Source organism: Crocodylus porosus, unplaced genomic scaffold (genome assembly GCF_001723895.1).
Source record: "Crocodylus porosus isolate Cpor-Errol unplaced genomic scaffold, CroPor_comp1, whole genome shotgun sequence".
NCBI lineage: Eukaryota > Metazoa > Chordata > Crocodylia > Crocodylidae > Crocodylus > Crocodylus porosus.
This window is the reverse complement of record NW_017728943.1, coordinates 54,890,235-54,913,473: the sequence shown is the minus strand read 5'-3', so window position 1 is coordinate 54,913,473 and position 23,239 is coordinate 54,890,235. Positions and strand designations below refer to the sequence as shown.

The window sequence follows — 23,239 nt, the reverse complement described above, 5'->3', positions numbered from 1 at the left end:
CTGCCTGACTTCTGACTAATAAGGCTAACTACCCTTCTCCACTTTGAAACTGAAGTTACTGTCTGCTTAGGGTGAAATCCTGTTTAACATTGAGGTGCCTAAGTTGCACTTACGTAACTATATAAGTGCAATTTGTGTCATTTTTGGATTCTGTTGCATTTGTGCAGAAATGATAGGCCCTGCATGTCCCTTCTGAGTGTGCTCAGAAAACTCCATTCTGGCAGTGTAGCCTCTGGAGTGACATAAAATTGGCCCAGTATAAGTGTAATGTCACAGGTGATGAGTGTTTTGATGCCTGAGGAGAAAGGAATGTGTCCCTCTTACCTCTTAGCCTAATATCCTAGTGGTTAGGGCACTTAAGCAGGGAATGGAGGAAATACTCAGTAAGCCCCTTTCTCCTAGAGGCATTTCTCATTTCCTATTAAAGGGAGGAATGAGGGCTTTACCCTTGTTCCCTATCCAGCGTGGGGCAAAAACTTACTTTTGTGGACCTATTTGTTCCAATGAAAAATAAATACAAGTGCAGGAAAGCTATTGTCAGTTATGGATGGGGACTAGAAACCAAGGCAGTATCGATCTTACTGGGTCAAGCGCTGTCTCTGGCTTGCTGTCCTCCTGGCCCTGACATTTCCCTTCTTAGCTCCAAGTCAACTAACTTCGAAAGGAAGACTGAAGAAGTGCTTTGGGAAGTGCTTAGTTCATGGCCTGCTGGTTAGAGCACTTTGGGAAATGGGAGTTCAAACCCCCTCTGGGTAGGGGGATAGGGAACTATAATCCAAGTCTCCTGCTCCTAAATTCCTGCTGCCTGGGAGAGTGCCCTAAATACTGGATTTAAAACTGTCCTCCTCCTTGTCCACCTCTTCTGGCCTCAAGCACTTTCTACTCACGATTTTTCTACAACTAAATTTTAAGCATTCTCTGTTCATTCATGTGTACCTGGGTGATTCTGTTCTGCCCTGGAGCCTACGTGACCAAAGTGGAGACTTCTGAAAATGCTTCTAATGGAAGCATAGGGTAGGCATAGCTACGTAAGTGCAAATGAAATACAACTCTGTAAGGGCCAACAACTGCCTATGCATCGGCAGGTTCCATTTAAGCTGGTAAAGGTGAAACAGGATTTTGCCTTTAGTGAGCTCTTGGTGTCCATGTCAGGAGCAGCTCACACTTTCCTATATAGACAAGCCCTCACTTTAGCTAGATTAAGTCAAGAAGAGTTCCTTTGAGAGTGTATAATTTATATTTTATTTTTCACTGAAGATACAGTCTTAAGTATGGCAATATAATGATGTTACTACAGAGAATCTTGATAAAAATATCTAATTCTGTTGTTTTAAGGTCTTTGATCTGAAAGAGAAAGTATTTTTGTACACATTTGAGTTACAGCAGAGAATAGATAATATTGGGGAAGAATTGTTAATGATTTATTCTGAAGCTGAAATTCTTTTATATTTGGGATTAGGTCTGTGAATTTCATCAGTTACTCTTTTTACCTTGTGTTCTTCCAATTCATTGTCCATTCATTCCTGTTTCACTTTCCTTTGGTTATGGTCTTGCATTTCTTTGATCTACAAGAGAGAATAGTGCAGGATAGATCCTCTACTCTTTCTTCTTGAGAGGTGTATAAGAGTATGACTGTTATGGAGAAAAGTCATATTTCTTGGGATGTGTACTGGATATAACCATGGCTGGATTTAGAATTTCGAAAAGAGGAGTGCAGATGGTACAGAACAACATTGCATATAACACAACTGTGACTGCTGGGTCTTGAACACCTGGTCACGTGCAGCCTTGGTTCGAGCAATGGGTGGTGTACACCTTGTAGACTCCCGTAAATTGCCGAGTAGGTGTTCCCTCCTCGAGTAGTCTTCCCCTATCTCGCTTGCTATGACTTTGAGTGTTTCCCAGTGGAGGGCTGACTACCCAGGGTCCTTCTGTGGCACACGGTCTGCCTGAAAGTCACTTGCAAGGCTCCGCCACCTTGATGGTCGCTCAGTCTTCTTAGCCACACTCCCCTTCTCAGATGGCTGTGGGGCCACTTGAGTCCCTTCCTATCCTGAGTATCAGCTCTTGAGGCCAATTCGCTTACCTTGTCCTGGGTTGTCCGTGTTTGGAGATCCCGACTGTGGAACCTGTTCTCGCCCTGGAGTGAACTCCTTTCCTATGGACTGAATCACAATGTGATGCCCTATGGGTCTTGCACTGATTATTCTATTTGCATCAGCCCCTCCTATCTTCTCAACCCCTTCACTTGGGCAAACACAAAAGAAAAACACAAAACAACATGTTTACTGCATTGCTAGGAATCTGGATAGCCCCCTTCTCTGGTCCCTTACATCAGGGTACTGAGTGCGTAGCTCCCTATGGTCTAGCTAGGGGATGACCTCCTGCTCAGGTCGTCTTTTCCCCCTTTTTCCGCTTCTTCCCAGAGCCCAATGCTGCCCCACTTCTCTTCCTTTTGGAGCGTCCCAATCCAGGTGCCTCGTGGTTCCTCTGAGTATGGCTGGCTACTTTCTGTATTCAGGGTAGGTGCCCTGCTTCTTGTAGCCCTTCCTGCTGCTTCTGCCGGGACTCTCCCACCAGGAAAAATTCCTCCTTCTCCCAACTGTTCAAAGTACTCCCACCTGCTATGGTGTGGGTTCTCACATGCCCTTCTCTGCTTCCCTTGTTGCTGCTGCCTTGGCTGATTGCAGGGGCTGCTTCTGGCTTGTCTCCAGCACTGTCAAGCCATTCCCTGCCGCTGCTGCAAAGACCAGCGTCAGGAGCCTCCTCTGGCTCCTCATCTGGTGTTCCTTCCTCCCTGAGGGATTCCTGGAATGGATTCCAGGACTGTGCACTCCTTGGGTCCATTTTCCCTCCTGTTTTTCCTCCTCTGTCAGCCATTTTTATTCCTGCCGGCCAGTGATTGCTGGTGACATCATCGGCCAGCCTCAGCTGGATAAAGATGTGGCTAATGAGCCACGTGGGCTTCTCTCCCTGCTCCGGCCGCGCCATGGCTCCTGCTGTGGGTGAATGGTTTCTTATTTTAACTTTTATGTTTGTTTCCTCTCCCTCCTGTTTATTCTGTTCCCTGTGACTTTCCTTTTTTATTCAGGGTCCTTCTCCCCGTTCTCTCCTGGGACAGCAACAAATATTTTTCTTCAGTTAAAGAGAAACTGGAAGCTTTATTAATATGCTAGAGGCCTAGTGCTACACTATTCAGCTTAAGATCAAAGTGAAAACAAATGTAACTTTTTTGGAACATGCACTAATTTCTTAGGTTATTTATTACATTTAAACAAAACAAACTAGGCAAAAAATAGTTAAAAGATATGTTTTTATTAGTCCTGTAGTCATGATAGTTAAATGTACATGTCTTGCTCAAGAGTCCTAAAACAAAATCTCGTCCTCTTGAATGTCTTGACAGTGTCTTCAGTGCGAGTCATTTCTATACCTGAGTTAATATAGTTACCACACCTGAGGTAAGGTTTTTAGCTAGAGCTAAAAACAGTCAGTGCTGCCTGAATAGAAAGGCCACTGCTCCTCCTAGGCAGTTACTTTTAAATTTTGGGTGGAACAGGAATCAGAGAGGTATACAACTGCACCACTGTAGTTGTCCCTTGTTGTCCCCCTTCCTTCCATCCCTGGATCCTACCCCTTTTTATAATTATTCCATTATTCTGGCATAACTCCTCTAATTGTCTACAGCCTGAGTAGATAAACCTTGAGCATTGTCTGTGCACTTAAGAAATAGCCATAGTCAGCCTTCTGTTAAATTTCTTATGACTTGCACAGATTTCCTCTGTGCCTTGACAGCTTGGGCTAATGACTCTAAAAGTTAGTTTTGAGCTTATTATTTTCCTTATAATACAATTCCCCTCTGTAAAAGAGTTCTGTAGGCAACCTTTATTTTTTCACTGATGCCCAGATTATATGAGGAAAATTGCACCTGTAAAAAGGTTCTTTTTTTCCAGCTCCAGCACCACAAAATTCCTGCTGATTTGTTTCTGGTTTGTGTCACTATTAACTATTTGTCTTTTCTGTTACAAGGTTTTAATATGTTATGTGAAACAAGCATTAAGAAAATCACCATTGTGGCTTTTCTAAACTGCGGTATTATACCTTGACTTAATTGTTAGTTATCCTGAGGTAATTAAGGTCTGTAAACTGTAATCTGGACATTTAACAAATATTTGTCCCAGGATGCAAATGTTTGTGGTCTATCCTAGTTTGATCCCTACCTCAATTAACCTGACATAAAAACTCTAGGGTGGTCAAGTTCTTATCTCAGTGTAGACAAACTTTCTGGGATCTGCTTAGTTTCTAGGGCTATGGAATACAAAAAGCAATAAAAATCTGTTTTTATTTTGTCCCCATAAGACGCAAGTTCACTTCAAACACATATAAAAAGCAAATTTGTTAGGTAAGAAAAATAATATATTTTTAAAATAGCCAGTGTACAGGGTAGAACTGCAGTTTGAATTCTTCTAATGTAAGAATATACCAGAGAAGGATGGAAATCACCATCTTTTTGCAGAGGCTAAGATCAAAGCAAGTAATCTTCCATAAACATCTTATTTCTCTGTGTACTCTTCACCTTATATATTAAAGAACAAGAGCTCTGTCTGTATTATGGAACTACTGTGCACATGCTCTGTAGCTATTTTTTCAAATATAAGAATCTGGGCTATTTTGGGGTTTTTTTAAGGCATGAGGGCACAATAAGCACTGATTGCCTAAAAAAATCACTTTTATAATTCAACCTTTCAGCTGAAGCTTTTGGAAAAATAGATTTGAAACCACTGAAAATCTATTTCCATGCATTATATAACTTAAAATGGCTTAACTACGATTTTTATGAAGTACATTTCTTTCTGGCGTGGTGACATGGACGTTAAGTTTAAACTTGTAGTTACTTGAAATGATTACATTTATACACCCTGAATCTGACTTCCTAATAATGTTGGCAGACTGATGATTGTTGCAACTCTACTAAATGCCATTTAAATGCTGTCTAGAGAGAACTTTCCTCATTTATATAGTGTCTCATGTTGTTAAATGTCTACTGACTATTCAAGAGAATTTGGTGCAAATTATTTCTTTGTTTGTAATCTTTTTAGTTCTGTTTTACAGGACTTGTTGTTTGAAATGTCCATTATATATTCTCGATCACATTATTTCCCTGGTGTTTATTTCTGGTATCCCTTCTTTCTACAAAATTTTGGGACTGCCTTACATCTTCCTTATATCTTAACTCAGTCTCTCCATGCCTTCCATTTTTATTCTTTCCTTTTTGTGTTGCCTTTCCTTCTGTCTCCCTGTCCTCTTCCACCAGATTCTCTTTAAAAAAATACTTAAACAGTGCTCTCCACTGGCAATTAATAGTGTCAGGGTGCCTCCTGATTATGTTGAGATCTCAATGTTTGTGTCGATTCTTAAAGTATAATGGGTGTAATAGGCAGCCTGTTAAATGTAAAGGTCAGATTTACTTTAATGTTGCCCCTTTATATAACATGCAGGATCTTTGTATCTCTGGAGCTGTTTATTTTTTGTATTCTTATCCCTTTGATCATTTCTGGATGAAGGTGTTACAGAATTGCAAACTTGGGAGTAAGGTAATGTTTGTTTGTTAGGTTTCAGAAGCTTGTTTATTTTAGTAGGCAATTTTCATGTGTGATGAAGTGAAATGTTGAGAAGGCAGCCCCTCATCAGTGGACAAACAATTCCTAAGAATTTAGCTAATGGCCCCCCTTCAGTGCAGAGAATAGATGGCAACAATTGTGCTTCCATACTAAACCAAAAACTGCTTGTTTGGCTGCTAGGTGTTAATGCAAATTTGTTCTTCAGCTCATTCAACCCTAGAGCTCCCATCCTTTGATTTAATTAAGTGTAATTGGTTACATTGCTCCTCCCAGGCCCCTGAGGTGTTTTTGTTTATTGCTTACTCTTCGCAGTAATGCTTCAATTCAAGGCTGGATAAATAAAAGCCTTTTATCCTATGTTGGATTTGCCAGGAGATTATTCCCTTCAAATAGTTTGGTTTTACTGTTAAAAATAAATGACCAGTGAAATAAACTCATTGGGTGGCAAATGTTGCATATCTAGCAGCAAGGAATTAAGCAGAGTAAATTAGATGAGATTAGAACAAGAAGTGAAGTTGTAATATTAAATGAGTAAGGGATTGCAACCAGTGTTATAAGAGCCATTGACACTTTTAAATGAAGTTTCAATTAGTAGGCTTGTTACTGACGCACTAACATCAATTTTAAAATTTACTGTTTAAAATACCTATTATGAAATTATTTCCAAATTTATACATTTAATAGTTTAGAATAATATTTTAGGTTATAAATACATCAGTGGCGTTACTAGGGATTGAAAAATGTTTGCTATGCTACCCTAAATTTCATTAACATCAAAATTAGATCAGGATAATTGGACTGTTTCCTTCTTGATTAAAAAGAAAATATTCTTATTTATTTCATTTGAAAGTGTTCCTTAAAATAGAAATCTGATTAAATACAAATCTATTTCAGACAAAAGATACTGTGTTATGTAGGGGAAGAAAATGGGCTTAAAATGTTGTCCTCTACTGTGATTCTTGTAATGATCCTGAAAAATGGGAGAACATGAATTGGCAGTTGATTCAGGCAGCCCCAGCCATCAGTACCCTGCAATTCAGCACTTAGCACCATTCCTTCTAGATGGCTTTTCCTCTCTTTCCATTTATCAGAGAGAATTTCCTGTCAGAATTCAACCCTTATAGCACTGGCAGAGTAGCTGTCTTACTGCTTTTTCACTTCTCCAGTCTTTGCTTTACCTACAATAAAATTGTGCAAGACATGGCTTCAGAGACCATGTTATTAATACAACTGATTTTCTAGGCCTTGCAGGGGCACAGTCATTACTTGGATGCATGATTATGGGGTAGAGAAACCACCTAAGGACATGGGTGGATCTAGGATTGTGGTGAAGGGGGTGCTCTCAAACCCACTGTAAAAGTGTGCCACATGCACAGTGAAGATAGCTAATTCTTAAAGCCCCACTCCGCTGACAGGGTGTGGTCATACAACCCTCACCTGAATGCCAGTGACCCTTCTGATATGTCAGGGGCAGCTCCTGTCAGAGCTCCACATATGGCATGAATTCTGAGCTCATTGGCTGGCCAGCACAGGGTCTGCCCAGAGCCTCTGCTTTCAAGTAGCTCCCTAACACAGTGGGTGAGCACTGCTGCTGATGTTCAGTGCATATAAACTTGTTTGAAAATGGCTGAAACTGGTTTGAGATAAACCTGGTTGAATGTAGTATCAGACTTAAATGACTTGGATCAAACTGGTTTATGCAATGTCTGTTCCAGACCTCTTCCTGGTTTAAGTTAAATCAGAGTCCCCCAGCATCCCAAATGCTTTGCTGGGCTGGGCAGGGCAGGGCTCTCTGCTTCAGAGAGCTGGGTTGGCCCCTCCCCTCTGCTTCCTGACTGCAACTCCAGCAGAGACTGCATGTACAGGGCATCTGCTTGGCTTCCTTTGGTCCCATCCCCTTCCCCCCCCACTCCCTGTTCAAGCAGGGATCCCCTCTCCCCTCTGCATTACATAGACACCTCTCAGCATTAGCCAGCATACCACATGCTGGCTGCAGCCCCAGCTGTTGGAGCTGGGACAAAGGACAATGGCTTTGGACTCTTTGGAGCAAATCAACAGGTAGCTGGTAATGTCCCTCCTTCCTTGAAAAAGAGTTGTTTAAGAAGAGCTTGAACTAATGAGAGATCCTTTTGTTTTGTTGATGGAGTGATAAATACTGTGTAAATCTCTTGCACCCATCTGACCTCATGTAGGTGCTTTCTAGCTGCCTTGGAGCGCTCACTCAGTGAGAGGGGTGTGTTCCTAAGGCCCAGGCATTGGGTTGCGTTCACCCTGAGGGAGGCCCCAATACTCCCTGCCATGACTTGATCTTCTTCCTCAGTGGTGAGGCTCCTTCTTGTGGGCTCCTCATGGACCGGGTGCTGCCCTTTGCAGGTGTTCTTGGGGCTCCACCTCCCCTACACCTCAGCTGTGCACCAGCCCTCAGGACAGCTAGGTGATGGATCACCATCCCGTCCCCTGATGTCATCGCCTGCCCTCTCTTCTCCCTGCCCGTCTCCTGGCATCCCTTCACACAGGATAACCATGGGATGTGGGGCTATCCTCATCAACGTGTCAGATCTTCCTTTGAAGTGTAGCAGTCTGCTGTGCTGCGTCAGCTCCCTTTGACCCCTCTACCTGGTCACTTGTGGCCCCTCTACCTGGTTTTGGGCTCTGCAAATACTCAAAACAAATTTAAAAAAAAGGAATAGTTGGGGCACAGGGCCTCAGCCCACCCCACTCACAGGTCTGGTGTCTGCAGCTCCAGGTCCCTCAATGCCATCCTCCTTGGCCTGGCTGCCCTGCCAAGCTGGGGTGATGCTTCTTTTAATGGATCCTGGACCTTTCCAGTGGGTCTCTGTCCGGATCCGTGCTGAGCTGTGGACACAGCCTGTGTGCAGCCTGGAGAGCAGCTTTGCCTTCTGGCTCCGACATTGCTGCTCTCCCCTCTATTTCCCTGCTGCCAGGTTTTAAACCAGCCAGGCAGCAATTTTTGATAATGTCATCTGCCGGTGCTGCTCCCAGCCAACAATGAAAGTGACTGTTTAACTGCACGGGCGGTTTGTCTCAGCATAACTCACCTGGCTCCACTTTTCCTAAAAATGGTAAGCATGCCCTGCTTTCAGGACTTTTCTCTTTCTTCTTAAGGTGGGTCAGCCCTGCCTCGGGTCTTGCCATGGGAGGGTGCTCTGGGGCCTCCGCTTGTGTCACCCTTGGACACCCCTGCTGCTCCCTCCCTGACCAGTGAGGGGGAAGAATCCCACCCTAATCAGAGTGTCCTGCCAGGGCATGGCCACATCCTCCTTCAGCTCAGCACTATTGCATTTCTTCAGTCCAGAGGGGATGTCTGTGTATTACAAACTGATTCAGCCTAGCCAAGTTAGACTAACTTGCAAAGATTGAATCAGTTCAGGCTCAGGCTTTTTGAATGTCTGTTCTCTTTTAGCAGACGTTGACTCTTGTTTCATTTATGAATAGGAACTGTTTTTAGTTATTCATGTTTTATAATGGTCTTCCAATAAGATGCTTTTGTGTTTCTCAGTGATCTGGAAGCTACTCCTAGATATTTTGGGAAGATAGTTCAGGTCACATAACCTCCGTGTAAAATATCATCTCAATTTGTCCTGGCTTTTTTTGCAGTGAATGACATGCACTAAAAGCTCATGTGTCATTTCCAACATGAATAATAAAGATTGGAGACATCCTTCTACATTTCTCCAGTTTTTTTAGTAGCGTATTCATTTTTCTCAGTTTACTTTCCTTCCTCATGCCCATGGCTTAACCACCCTTTCATTGATTTTCCACAGTGATTAAGTAGTATTTTAGATTTGTCTCAAAAGTGTGTTTTCTCTGGTGATAATGTGGAGTACTGTAGGAAATATATAGGAAGATCACAACATAGCTTCACAATGGCTGAATGCTCCCATCACTCTGCCTCTAACTGCTGCACCAGAATTTCAGGCTTAACTTTGTCACAGACACTGCCAGACTGGCAGCAGTTTTTGGTTGTTCAGCCAAAAGCTGCTGCCAATTCATCAGCAACATGCCTGACCAACCTGATTTCCTTCTGTGATAAGGTGACAAGCTTTGTGGATGGGTAGAAGGTAGTGGATGTAATATACATTGACTTTAACAGGGCTTTTGGTATGGTTTCCCATGATACTGTCAATAATAAGCTAAGGAAATCCAGATTAGACAAAAGTACTGAAAGGTTGATACATAATTGGTTGGATGATTGTGCTTATCAAGTAGTCATCAGTTGTTCAAAGTCTAGTTTAGAGGAATGTTGAGTGGGGCCCCCCAAGCCGTCTGTTTTGGGGTATTGTTTAACATCTTTATGAATTATTTGGATGATAGGATTGAATGTATGCTTTGCAAGTTAGGTGGAATTGCAGATACACTGTCAGGTAGGGCTAGGACCCCAAGTGACCTGATAGACTTGAGAGAAAGTCTGAAATTAATCATGAAATTCAACAAGTACAAAGTCCTTCATCTGGGGTGGAATAACTGTTTGCAGAAATACAAACCGGAGAATGATGGGAATGAGTTACTACTGCAGAACATGACCTGGGAATTATAGTAGCTCACAAGCTGAATATGAACCAAGAATGTACTCTTGTTGCAAAAAAAGATGAGTTGCATATGGGACTGTATGAAAAGAAGCTTCATTTAGGAATAAAGGGAAGTGATTTTCCCACTCCGTGTGGCACTAGTGAGGCCTCACCTGGTGCAGTACTGTGTCCAGTTTTGGGACCTCCACTACAAAAAGGACACAAACATATTGGAAAGAATCCAGAAGAGTGGCAAAAATGACTATAGAGTCCTGGGAAGCATGACTTCTGAAGAAAGGTTGAAAAAATAGGGTTGTTTAGGCTGGAGGAGAGGAAATTAGAGGCAGATGGGGGGATTTGATAACAGTCTTCAAGTAGCTGCAGGGTGATTATAAAGAGGATAGAGATAGACTGTTCTCTGTGGCTATAGGGGGCAACTCTAGGAGCAATGGATTTAAAATGCAAGAGAGGAGTTTTAGGCTGGAAATCAGGAAGAACTTTCTGAAAGCATTGGTAAAGCATTGGAACAGATTGCTTGGAGAAGTTGTGGAATTTCCACTCTTGGAAATATTCAAGAGCAGGTTAAACAGGCAAGTTGACTGGGATGGCTTAGTCAGGGATGATCCTTACTTGAGCAGAGGCCGGACAACATGACCCTATGTGGCCCCTTCTAGCCTTACTTACTTATGATCCTATGGTCCTGTGATTAAACTTGAACCTTTTGTGCTGCAGCTAGAGGGGGAGTGATGCTGAAGTGGACTCCATCCCTCCTTTGTGGAGCACGGAGCCCGACACAGCTCTAGGTAGCAATCCCAGCATCCTCTGTTCTGGCATGGTAGTCAGTTTCCTTGTCATGTACACACACCCCAGTTTTGGAGGTTTAATATTTGGGGAACAGGTACATACACTTTGCAAGTCAATGTGAATAAATGTGTTACCTTTTCAAAGATGGGCTTTGGTTGCTGTTTGTAGATTAAGCTTTGTATTCTGTTAATACACAATATACTGTTATTGGATAATTATATCTTTCAAATATTGGGGAGAACAAGGGATATTTTATATTGTTTTATGGAAAATATGTATGACTCATTAACCCGATCATTTTTGTATTGTTACTCACTGGAATTGAAAAGATTAATATGAACATTATAGTAAAATCTGAAAAAATGTTTTAAAATTTCATTATTGGTATTTTACCACAATGTCATTTTAAAGACATTTTTGCTTCTTAGTGTCTACATAGTTCCTCTCCACTTACAATAAACAACTTTCATACTCAAAAGGCTTGATTTAAAATTGTCATAATGTATTAAGATATCTCTTGTATGTTACATAAGACCTACTTCACTAAGTGAAATGTATTTGTATTAAAATAATATAGAAAAAAATCATTATATGAAAAGAAGGCGCTATTCAAGAAAGGCCTTCAAATTTCTATATCGGGTCAAAACACTTGCAGAAAAAAGAAATGGAATATAAGTAATATTCCTATTCCTAAACAGGTAGAAATATAATGCTTAGAAACAGAACTGAACTTATACCTAGAGCCAAATAATGGCATTCATTCAGCAAAAAGAAAAATGCATTTCAATTCAAGTCATGGTCTGAACTCATCTCTGCAGTGACACTGGTTGTACCATGTTTCTCCTCCCCCAAAATAACATCCTACAGCATCCTGAAGCCAAGTACTACTAGAGTGTTACTAAATGGCATGAACCTCCTCTGAGGAAAAAAGAGGTGGGTTTCCCCAAAACCACTCCTAAGAATTTTCTTCCTAAAGAAACTATAGTAACTCCAGTTAAAAATTATACTATTTACGTTTGTGATTTAATATCTCACAATTAGTCCTGCATAGAAGATAAAAAAACAGTGAATTTAATCATTTAGAATTAAGAGAACTGTGACCTGCTTTCAAAAAATTTAAGTCATAAACAGGGGTATAGGTATATGGCTTGTGAGACTTGAGCATGCATCATCATAAGACATAACCTGACATAAAATACCTACCTTACATCATAAGCTAATAACTTATTAGTTTAGTGTTCTTCACTGGCATCCAGTGAATAGACTGAATTAATTGAGTGAATGGTATCTGAGACATAAGGAAAATGACAGGAATCTGTGTGCTTTACAGTTTGCTCCTTCGTATCATTTTTAAATTGATATTTTGAACAGCACCTGTAAAGTTTTAGTAGGTTGGGTGCCTTGGTAAAAAATGGGAAGTGGGTGCATAGATACTCTTTTTAAATATGCTTCTGAATTTTAAATAGTCAAAAATACCATTTTTGGAGTGATGATGTAACTGTGATGGTCCAGGAACTATGTGAGAAGCAAGGAGTTTTTAGGGTGATATCTTTTTTTTTGTACCAACTGTATAGTTAGACAAGGTCTTAGACAAGCTTTCAGTCACATGGTACCCTTCCTCAGGTGTGGGGAAAAAGCCAGACACAGGTTGAGGTAAGTAGCATATTCAAGGACAGGCCAAGTCTCTTGTATGAAGCGTTGAAGAGATCTGAGGTCACTTGCACATCCTGTGCAGAGTGAGCCATCACACAGTAATTGTCCACAAACTGAAGGTTGTGGATGTCCTTGGTGGTGAGTTTCATTTTTGCCCGGAAGTGCCCAGGATTGAAAAGCTTTCCATCCAGTCAGTACTGGATATGTTCCAGGTTCTGAAGTTTAGCTTTTTTTAATTTCAACTGCAGAAATGGTGAGCCCGCAGGGTGCGGTTCCCCAGCCAGGAGAGATGGGACAGCCTGTTTTTGTGGCATCTTTTCTAGCCCCCCTCCCCATTGGGGTGAGCAGAGGGTATCCTAAAAAGGACTGCACAGTCATGGATGTAGCTGCCAAAGGACACCTCTATCCCGAAACAGGTGCCTGATGACCATCATGCATCTACTGCCTGTGTGCAGATTCTTGGCTGGGGGCCTCCAGGTATCACAGCCCTGCCCCCGTCGCCAATCCTGTATTGCCACAGGGCTTTTGGACCTGACAGAAGCCTCTAAGTGGCATGTTACTGTGGAGACTCTGGCATATAGTTGGGCCCACGTCATCTTGGCAGTTGATGGCCAGATTCAGTGGCATGGCGAACCACAATGACTGGTGCCACTTCTCCTTTGCAGCCTTCTTCCGCCTTCACAACCACTGGGGCCACAGTCTTCCTTCACCTGCTCCACTGTTGAGGACTTCTTGGATCATTCTTTGTCTGGAACCTCTCTCTTGACCTTGCCACCATGCGTGGCCCTACCAGAAGCATGAGCTCCAGACGGCATCACTCTCGGGGTCATTGGAACATACAAGCCTCTCCACCTTGACAAGGTGATGATCCTTGGAGAGAACTACTCTAGTGTTTTGGCATACAAAACAGTATGCCAGGTTCAAATCCAAGACTCTAATGCAAATACTCCCCTACTTACCTAAATTAAAATGTTATATTTAAGGCTTTAACCCTTCTCTCTGCATTCAGTGTAGTGGCTCACCATAACTTGAGCCACTACACTGCACTTGCCTATTCTTGTGGTAGGTTTCCATCAGTATATCTCAGTCCTTTTGCCCTGCTATCTGAAAGTTTTCCATCAGTGTGCTTGCCCTGTATGAGCCATGTGCTTTATAGTCATGCTCACTGTTTCCTGCATTTAATCAACTTCCTCATTGGTTTCCATTCCTGAGCACTTAATATTTTTGGCAGCAGTTTAATGATAGACATTGTATTTAATGAGGTTTCCTTGTATGTGATTTTGAGGCCAAGTGGCTTTTTCCCCCATGCTTACTGGAGAAAAAAACCTCCTTATCTTGTATTTGACTAAATTTGATATATTTCTCCATTGCTCATTTTGTGTTTGCTCATTGATTTTCTTTTCCTAGAGTGTAACCTATTATGATTCAGAAATAAGTCCACTCTTCATATATTTTAGTGAGATTTCTTTATCTTGATCAAACAATATCATTTGGGCCAACATACTTTGTAAGAGTAGCAGATCTGTCTTTACAATACACAATATATTTGTTGAAGCAGGAGCTCTCTTGTTGTTTCTGGAGAATCTGATTTATAACCAACATATTTCTTACACAGTGGGCATGTCTACATGTGTGCTGTAACTTTAGTTGAAAAAGAAACGCAGTGTCTGACACAAGTAGGAAAAAACAGTGAACAGTATTGGATGTTATGCTCTTTCATTATATTGGAATGGGAACCTTTTTGACAAGTGTGCCACAAATTAGCCCTTCACCCTCACCGAATGCCACTCAGATTCCTTGCCTCTGCCCAATCTGCTGCTCTCCTTTCTTCTCCCTACTCTGTGCGCCATGCCTGATCCTTTTGCTCTGTTTTCTGCTTCCTGCCCTATCTGCTGCTGTGCTCCATGTCCCTTCCTTAATCTGCCATGAGTCACACACACAGGCTCCCTGTGCCACTTGTGACACAGATGGGCCACCCCTGAGCTTTGCAACATACAATTCACCTCTTCAGGAGGTCTGTCGCATTCTATGATGTTGGTCTGTTATACAGTGGCAGCATCTACACGTGAACTTTAATGAGCATTAGCCTATTTTAATGTGCATTAAAGCATCACTAAAAATGTGCTATTTAATTAACACACATTAAAATAGGCTAATGTGCATAGTGTCACTTAAAAACTGTGCTCTTTAGTTAATGAGCATTAAGACAGGCTAATGCACATTTTTTTATTACCTCACAATGGAGGGTGCCTAGACATGAGCTCAGAGGCTGCTTCAACATGCTGTATTTATGCAGACTTGATTAATCGAGTCTTCTGCAGCATGGTAATTACCATGCTTCAGCCAGTTTTTGTGTCTCATGTATCAGTCCCTGCACTTCTAAGTGGCAGTGGGGACATTTTGTCTATAGCTCATTTGCCAAGCTTTAGGTAAAGCACCTCTGCCACCATTTTGAAGCACAGAGATGCTGATACACAAGACACTACGGGTGCTTTAATTAAGTGGCTGTCAGAGCTGCTCTAATTAAAGCACCTTCCCCCACCCCTGGAGCATGTGTACAGATGCCTGGAGGTACTAGATTTAATGAGCATTAACTAAAGCACATTAAAGCATGTGTAGACACACCCAGTGTAGCCTAAACTAACACAAACTATTTCAGTGATGTTTTTAGAACCTTCATACCATTTGCAAGTATATGCAGGCAAAATTATAGTATAAATATAGTTTTAGGTCAAGCTAATTAGAAAATTCTGGATGTAATTTTAGTGTTATTACCACCTTTGTATTATGCCACCAATATTTTTCTTAGTACACATTTTATGAATTTTAACATCATTACATTCTTTTGAACAATTAAACAGCATTGATGAATGTATATGAATACTGCTAATGAACACATATTTATTATTTTGGATTTCACTCCAATTTACTAACAGATTTTCAAGACACTAGACAATTTTGTCATCTTAATTTTGTAAAACCACTCTTATTTTTGTCCCCCTCAACCATTTAATATGTAAATTAGGTATTCTCAGGCTTAATGTTCCTCCTTTTTATAAAACAAATACATCATTAATCTGATTAAGTTCTTGGATGAGAGTGCTGTCCTCAGATCATTGTGGATCATTTATTGTTGGGCATACATCCAAAAATATAGATTCAAGCATGGCACTTACAGCCTAGGTTTATTAGAACTGTTGAAACCCCTAAATGGCATTTTTCAGAAGAATAGTGAAGCACTGCTTGCTTGAAGTAGCAAACACTGTGTAAAACTTAACAACATTTCTTATCCTTACCTGCAGCTCAGTGATAATGATTCAATAGAAATTATGTTGTCCCTTGATGTTTACCAACTGCATTTTAAGCACCATCTATTATAAATTCTAACTTTACTGAAGTGGCTAGGTCACCATGAGATGCTTTTCTGCCAGCAGTTGTAACAGAGGTTATATATTAATAGAGATTGTGGGCCTTTGTTTCTGAATTCTGAAGCTGGTTCTGGATTGTGGCTGAGTTCTCAGGTTGGTTTTAGGTCACAATGAAAATGACTATAAGAAGAAGAGGTAATGAGAATAGAATATTTTTCTTGTTGTTCTTGTGATGCATATACACCCATCAGTAAAACACGACTGCTCATTATTTGCTGGCCACTCTGCTGGTACTGTAATGCACAATGAGACCAGCCCAGGACTTCACATTTATAAGTATAGCTAAGTGTTGGGCCCTTCGTTCACCCCTAACACGCAGAATCTGCCAATTAGATTAAAAGAGAAACTCCTCTAGGTGTACAGTTGTACTCTTACTACACCATCCATAACAGCTGTGCACCCTGCAGTCTTCAGCTGATGTCCTCCATGATATTGGTGCAACCTCTTAGAGTTCAGTGAATTTTCATAAAGGTAGCTAATTAGAAATTAGATGCATTTTCACTTTGTGCCAGAAAGCTTATCTGACATTTTTTCCAATGATACAGTTGGTTCAATAAAATATATTACCAAAGAAACGTTGATTCTCACATTCATAGGAGCATCATGGCTATAATACCAGTCATGCCTAACTTAAATTGACCACATTTTCCCCCAAAAGAGACTGTACTGTAAATCTAATATTTTTATTACTTGAATAGATATTTTAGAATCTGCAATGTTAAATTCCAACTTTTAGTCATATATAATTTAAAAATTCACCACATATGAAACCACTTACAGATGTTACTTTTTGTTATTAAAATTTGTATCAATATTTTACCAAGTTAATCTTTTAAGAACAGGTTCTAGGGACATCTGATATTTTAATTTGTTGTGGTACAGTCTATGCTGAGAATAGGTCCAAAAAGTAGGACTAGAGCTTAATTATAATATTTTAAGCACTATTATGATATTAAATATTTTTCAGTGATGTAGGTGTAATACTGAAGACAATTCAATGTCAAAATGTCATCCTAGATTAGAAGAGTGTTTGGGCTCAGGGTGCTTTGGCTCAGGATTTTTTTTAACTAATTCATGTCCTTAAATGCTTTGATTTTAAAAGTATCAGTACAGGTAGTACTTCTGTTTGTTAGTCAGTGAAGAATTGGTAGCTCATTTCCTGGTTAATTCATGTCCTCATTTTATTTCACTCTATTACATACATGTAGCCATGATTGGATCTTAAATCTAATTCTGAAGAATAGCTTGTCAAGGAAACTGAAAACCTGAATCTAGATAATGAGGTTCTTAGTTGCATTTGGAACAAACAGATGTCTTTTTATGGTTTTGGGGGTTGGGCAGGTGAAAAGAATCTATGTAATAAAAATGGATAGATACTTAACAGATATTTAGAAACATGTATGCATGTGAACAAAACCTGAAAAATTGTGTTGCTTCTTAAAATACTTATGATTCATTGTATATAAACTTTTTATGAGGTTGTTTTGTCATTCACAAGTTCATTTGCAGGAAGCAATCCTTGCACATATCCTATGGATATGTTTTTGCAGAGATTCCTGTGCCACAATCATTTTGAAATATCTTTGGCTTTCTTCCTGCTAGTTCATAGAAGTTTGTTATCAAGCACATAATCTGGAGCTCTTCATCCCAAGACAAGCCTTTACTTATTATGGAAGTCTCAAAACAGGGCTTCCTTCCTTCCCACAGGTGGAAAGGAGCACCATCAGGATTTACTATCCATCTGTAGAAACAGCCACAGGGCTCCTTTTCTTTTGGGGATAAGGAAGGCCAGAAGCAGGGGTACCTCTCCTTTGGGTAGTAAAAAGTACAGCAGTAAGGTCCCTGATTTTGCTGCAAGACAGGCAAAGGTGGTAACAGGGGATTCACTTCAGTGTTTTTTCTGCTGGGATGTTGCCTTGCATTAGTAGCTGGGATGGACATGGAGCCCCAGTGTCTTTTGTTGGGTTGTTGTTTGTGCTTTTTGTTGGGTTAGACTCCAGAATGGTAGATATTTGAGTTAATGCTTGGAGTAGCGTATGCTTCTCACAGTTGCTGTTACAACTACCTGTAGACTCAGCCTTGAATTGCTACACTAATGATGTTCAAGCCACGCTTTCAAGCTTTACTTACCACAAGACTATAAAGCCTTTCTCTTTCCTTTCTTTCTGTCTGTTTTGTAATCTCCTGACTTCTGACTTTTTTTAGTGCTGATACCTGAGTCTGAGCTATTCAGTGAGGGAGCAGGAACAGTATTAGGTGTATTAAGAAACCTGATATAATCCATTAATTCTGAATTTTGTAATTGCTTGTCTCACAAAAGTTTTTTGGTGGAGTAAGTTACAGCAGTAATTTAAAGCATACTAACTATTGTGTACTAACTTTTATTGCATCCTGAATATGCCTTTGTATAGTTTAGTTTTGGATATGTTAAATTATAAAAAAAAAAGTGTTCTCAATGTAGAATCTATATAGGGCACAGAAAATTACTACAGTATACTGTAAGACATGTCCGATTTTCTGTTAAAGATCATCTGTTCAAAGATTATTATAGTTATTATCCAGAAAAAAGGTTATATTAATTGAATAGATCAAGGCTGCTCAACTGCTGGCCTGCAAGTGAAATCTGGTCTACAAAGCCATGGCATCCAGCCCACGGAGCTCTGAATGGTTCAGGAAATTTGGTGGTAGGGAAGGCTTGGCAATTAACACTGCCACCTTTTGCCTGTTGCCAAATTTCCAACCCTTTATGGCTGGATAGGGCCCAGGCCAGGCTGTTGCCACCTGGCTGGGCCATTGCTTTGAATCCGTGCCTCAGATGGACTCTGGGGAAGAAGATTGGGTGCCACTGGAATAAATTATTTACCATGAATAACTGGCCTAACTTTGCACATAACTCTCATGATGTCATCCTTGCTTTATGTTGATATGCAATATCTCTTTATAATGGATGTAAGCTGCCCAGTAATTTATGAGTATTGGCTAGTAACTTGGTTACTGGGATATTTCTTCTAAGACTATGCAAATGTAATTTCTTACTGAAATCAAAAGGAAAAAAAAGAGGTAAAATGATTGTATAAGATGTGCTACTTTTGGTAACAATCCAGGATTGTTAAAAGATTATAACCACTTACTTGTTGTGACAGTTCTACTCTTGGGCTCTGGCCAGTTGCACTGAGTTTGGCATACATGGTCATTAGGGCTGTGCAAAGCTTTGGTCCCTGATTCGATTCAGTGGAGATTCAGCCCTATTCGGTGGCCAGATCTCCACATCAGAGGACCCTTTAATCTCTCCAAATTGAATTGGGATGATTCAAATTGACTTGGAATGATTCAGACATAGACGTAGCTTTAAATGTCTTTTCTACATACCTCTAGGTACCAGGTGGCTTGTGAACACTGTGATGCTGGGGCACGTGGAGTGTCCCACAGAAGTGCGGGGGGCTCCCCAGCGTGCTTGGCAGCAGGCCTGGAATTGGACCAGAGGCACTTCTGGTCCACTTGTGAGTCTGCCGGGGAGCACACAGGGCCCCCCACCCCCACCCCCTCTGGCTTGACAACTGGTGCCTTCTGGGTCTGGGGGGCACCCAGGGTCCCCCTAAGGCTGATCACTGAGCCAGGGGGATGCAGGGAGGACCCCCTGCGTGCTCCTTGGCAGACCCGGAAGTGGATTGGAAGTACTTCTGGTCCACTTCTGGGTTTACCATTGAGCACATGGGGAAATCACGCTCCTGTGGGATGCTACATGCACCCCACCACTGCAGCGTTCATGAGCTGTGCTGGTACCTTGAGGTATGTAGAAAAAACATTTAAAGCTGTGTCTATGGCCGAATCACTGATTCTCCGAATCGGCATTGAATCTTCAGATTTGGATTTGGCCGAATCAAATCAAATCACTGTCCCCAATTCAGGCCGAATCTGAATTGAATAGGGCCCACTCTGCACACCCCTAATGACCATGACTGGAAACTAAGGGATCAAGAACATATCTGGTTGTATAAAGGAAGACTTCCATTTTCCAATGTCTGAAGAAATTAGGTCTGCCTGCGTTATCATCAAGCCTAGTGGTGAAATAGATTAAATTAATGTAGTGCATAGGATCTTAGTCATGGATCAAGTGCCACATTATGCTAAGTGCAGTACCAACAGAGAACAAAGATAGTCTCTACTTTAGACACTTTACAGCCTAGACCCCTTCTTGCTTTTTAAATCTTTTTTTCCTCAATGTTTTGTTTCCTTTGATACAATTTAACAGTGTTTTAGCCTAAGAAGGTTGGCTGTTGGATTGCTCTTTCCAATTTTGATCACTGACTTGAAGGGAAGAACCACTGGTATGTAGAACCCAGTCAGTCCCAGTCAGGTAAATGGATATATAGGGCATTAGAGGACAATTATAGTTTAGGGGTTGGCTGAAGAGAGGGAGAATCTGAAAATTCTTCACAGGAGAGATTAAGGCAGAAGGCCTGAGAGATTCATTTAGAGATGGCAGTGACAGGATGGAAGAGCAGGTACTATATATTCTCTCATATTACCTACCCCCAAAGTAAATCTGCATCTTGTTTTTGAAAGGCAGAAGGAAGAAAAAAAGATTTTTGCTTGAGAGCCTCTGTTGGCTAGAGGAAGTTGGAGGTGGAGTAGTGGAAGGAGGGGAGAAAAAGTGTCCACAGCCAGCAACTAGGGAGCCCTGCCTGCAGCAAGTGAAGTTTTACTTTGCTTTCTCCTGGCAGAAGTTTTAAGCCACAGAAACTGCCATTATCATATTTCCTTGGTTACAATGCCCAACACAATTTCCCACAGCTGAATTTTGGGGAAAAGGTATGTGTTAAATGCAAGAAAATACAGTAGTTCTGCAGTTGTTACAGCTATATCTGAACATTTATTTACAACCTGATGCCCATTTTCTTTCTTAAATGGCTCAATGTTTGTTGCATTTTCCATTTATTGTGGGGGGTTTTGCATTTATTTTGTTTTTAGCAACTATATTGAGTACTAACCAACAGATGCATTTCCTGTTGCATACTGTGAATCATTTAATTACAATTTAAACCAGAACAGATTTGTATTCCTGTTCTCTGCACATGATTGTATTACGTATGATGTACCCTTTGTTATAGTGGAAAGAATAAGAAAATGTAAATGGCATTGTAATAAAACATGGAGACGGTCTCAGTTTAATGCACTACAGTACACTTAAACTGTAGTGACAGCTTTCAAGTAGCTAGCCTTTCTTTTCAATATCCGTGCTGAATATGTACATGCGGGGCCAAAGGTGGAGGTTCATATTTAGACAATCTCCAAGTTAACTCAAGAAACTAATTAGTGTGTACTTACACCAGGGGAGGACAATTGTTTCAGGCAGGGGGCCACTTACCCAGTTTTGGCATGCTGTTGAGGGCCACATAGGTAGCCCTGCCCCTTGACAGGTGCCCCGCCCCCTGGTCTTTGGTCTCAAGACATTGGGACGTTGGTCCTGTGTCCCAGGGCCAGCACCGGTGGGGCCGAAAGCAGGGCACAGGCTGGTAGGGGTCTGTCGAGCCAGGCTGGGCTGCACCAGCAGGGAGAGGGGGGAGCTAGCCCAGCTCTATAGAGCCCATGCTGGCTGGGACCCCACATTCCTGCCACCCTGCTCTGGGTCCTGCCAGCACTGGCCCCAGGACACGGGTGCGGGCCCCGTATTCCCACTGGCTCCCCACCCACTCACGCCCAGTGCCCCCCAGCCCTGCAGTACAGGTTGACCCCCTGCTTGCCAGCAGAGAACAAGCTGGTGCTGAGCATGGGGAAAAGGTGGTGCTGAGCAGGCAAAGGCAGCCCCACGTGGGCTGCGAGCGGCTACAGCATGGGGCACCGTCCATGGGGTGAGTGAGGGGCTGCTTTTCCCCATGCTCAGCACCAGCTTGTAACCCACCCCTGCTGCCAGCCTGGGCTCCGTGCCAGCTCCAGGCTTCCCTGTTGGGACTGTGCACAGCAGTTGTGCCCTGCCGCCAGCTTGCCACACCAGGCAGTGTTGGCTGCTGCTGCCCGCCCAGAACTTGTACGCTGGGCAGCCCAGAGGTGGCAGTGGCAAACACTGTCTGGCACAGCAAGCAGGGGGACCACAGCTGCTGTCTCCACGTGCTGCCCCAACAGACAGCAAGCCGGGAGCCATGCAGGGCCCAGGCTGGCTTTGGGGCTTGCTTACAAGTGATTTTGAGCATGGGGCGGGGGAAAGTGGCTCCTCGCCCATCCCGTGCCTGGTGCCCCACACTGCAGCTGCTCGTAGCCCGCCTGGGGCTGCGTGAGGCTGCTCCAGACAGCCCCAAACAGGCTGCAGCTGGGAGCGCCGGCCACAGGGCGGGGAAGGGCCGCTTTCCTCCATGCTGAGAAGGAGCAGGGAAGGAGCCTGGGGAAAAGCTGAGTGCAGAGTGGTGGGAAAAGTGGCCCTTCCCTCGCCCCATGGCCAGCGCTCCCTGCTGCAGCTGCTCGCAGCCCACACGGGGCTATCCAGAGCAGGCACAGGCAGCCCCATGTGGGCTGTGAGCAGCTGCAGCGCGAAGCGCCGGTCATGGGGTGGGGGAGGGGCCACTTTTCCCCCCCACACCCGTGCTCAGCTTTTCCCTGGCCACTTTTCCCTGGGCTCCTTCCCTGCCTGGGGTCCTCCCCCCCTACTTCCCCCTTACCTGCAGTTCCGATGTGGGGCAGCTGCATGGTCTCAGGCCACAAGCCCCTGCTGGGGCTTCTAGCTGGGGGTGGGGGGCAGGGCCGGTCGGGCCCTGCTGTTGTGTGAGCTCGCTGGTGGCTTTCCCTGGGTCCTACTGCCCTTAGTTCCTGTCAAAAATTAAATACTAGTTTTCTAAAGTTTTTAGGGGCCTCACAGGTTGGATTCAGGCCGCAGGCCATATTTTGCCCATCCCTGACTTAAACACATTGAGTTGTGTGCAACTATAAAAAAAAGAACTTGTTACAGCTCTCATAAGATTTATGTTAACATCTGCTGAATTTTAGTAAGTGATCTTGAGTACATTACTTTTAAACACTCTCTTTAAAAAGTTTCCATTGGTATATGTTGTCTTGATATTTGGGTGCTCAAATTTTAGACAGGTAGGAACTGATTTGAAAAGGTTCTGAGAACCCATAACTCTTGCAGTCACCAATATTTGGCAGTTTTGGCAAGGTTTTCCAAATTAGCTGCTGTACTAGGCACATTTGCCCTACTCCCCATGGGTGTTTCTCA

The 23,239-nt window shown here is 42.4% G+C and overlaps 1 protein-coding gene across 1 annotated transcript in view; it reads left to right on the top strand.

The window, feature by feature from the left end:
* Nucleotides 1–23,239, top strand: part of CAMKMT (calmodulin-lysine N-methyltransferase) — a 383,612-nt gene that overhangs the window by 92,768 nt on the left and 267,605 nt on the right. Inside the window, exon 4 of the mRNA XM_019549368.1 lies at nt 17,740–17,865. Within this exon, the coding sequence (XP_019404913.1) occupies nt 17,740–17,865 (126 nt within the window). The remainder of the gene's footprint in view (nt 1–17,739; nt 17,866–23,239) is intronic.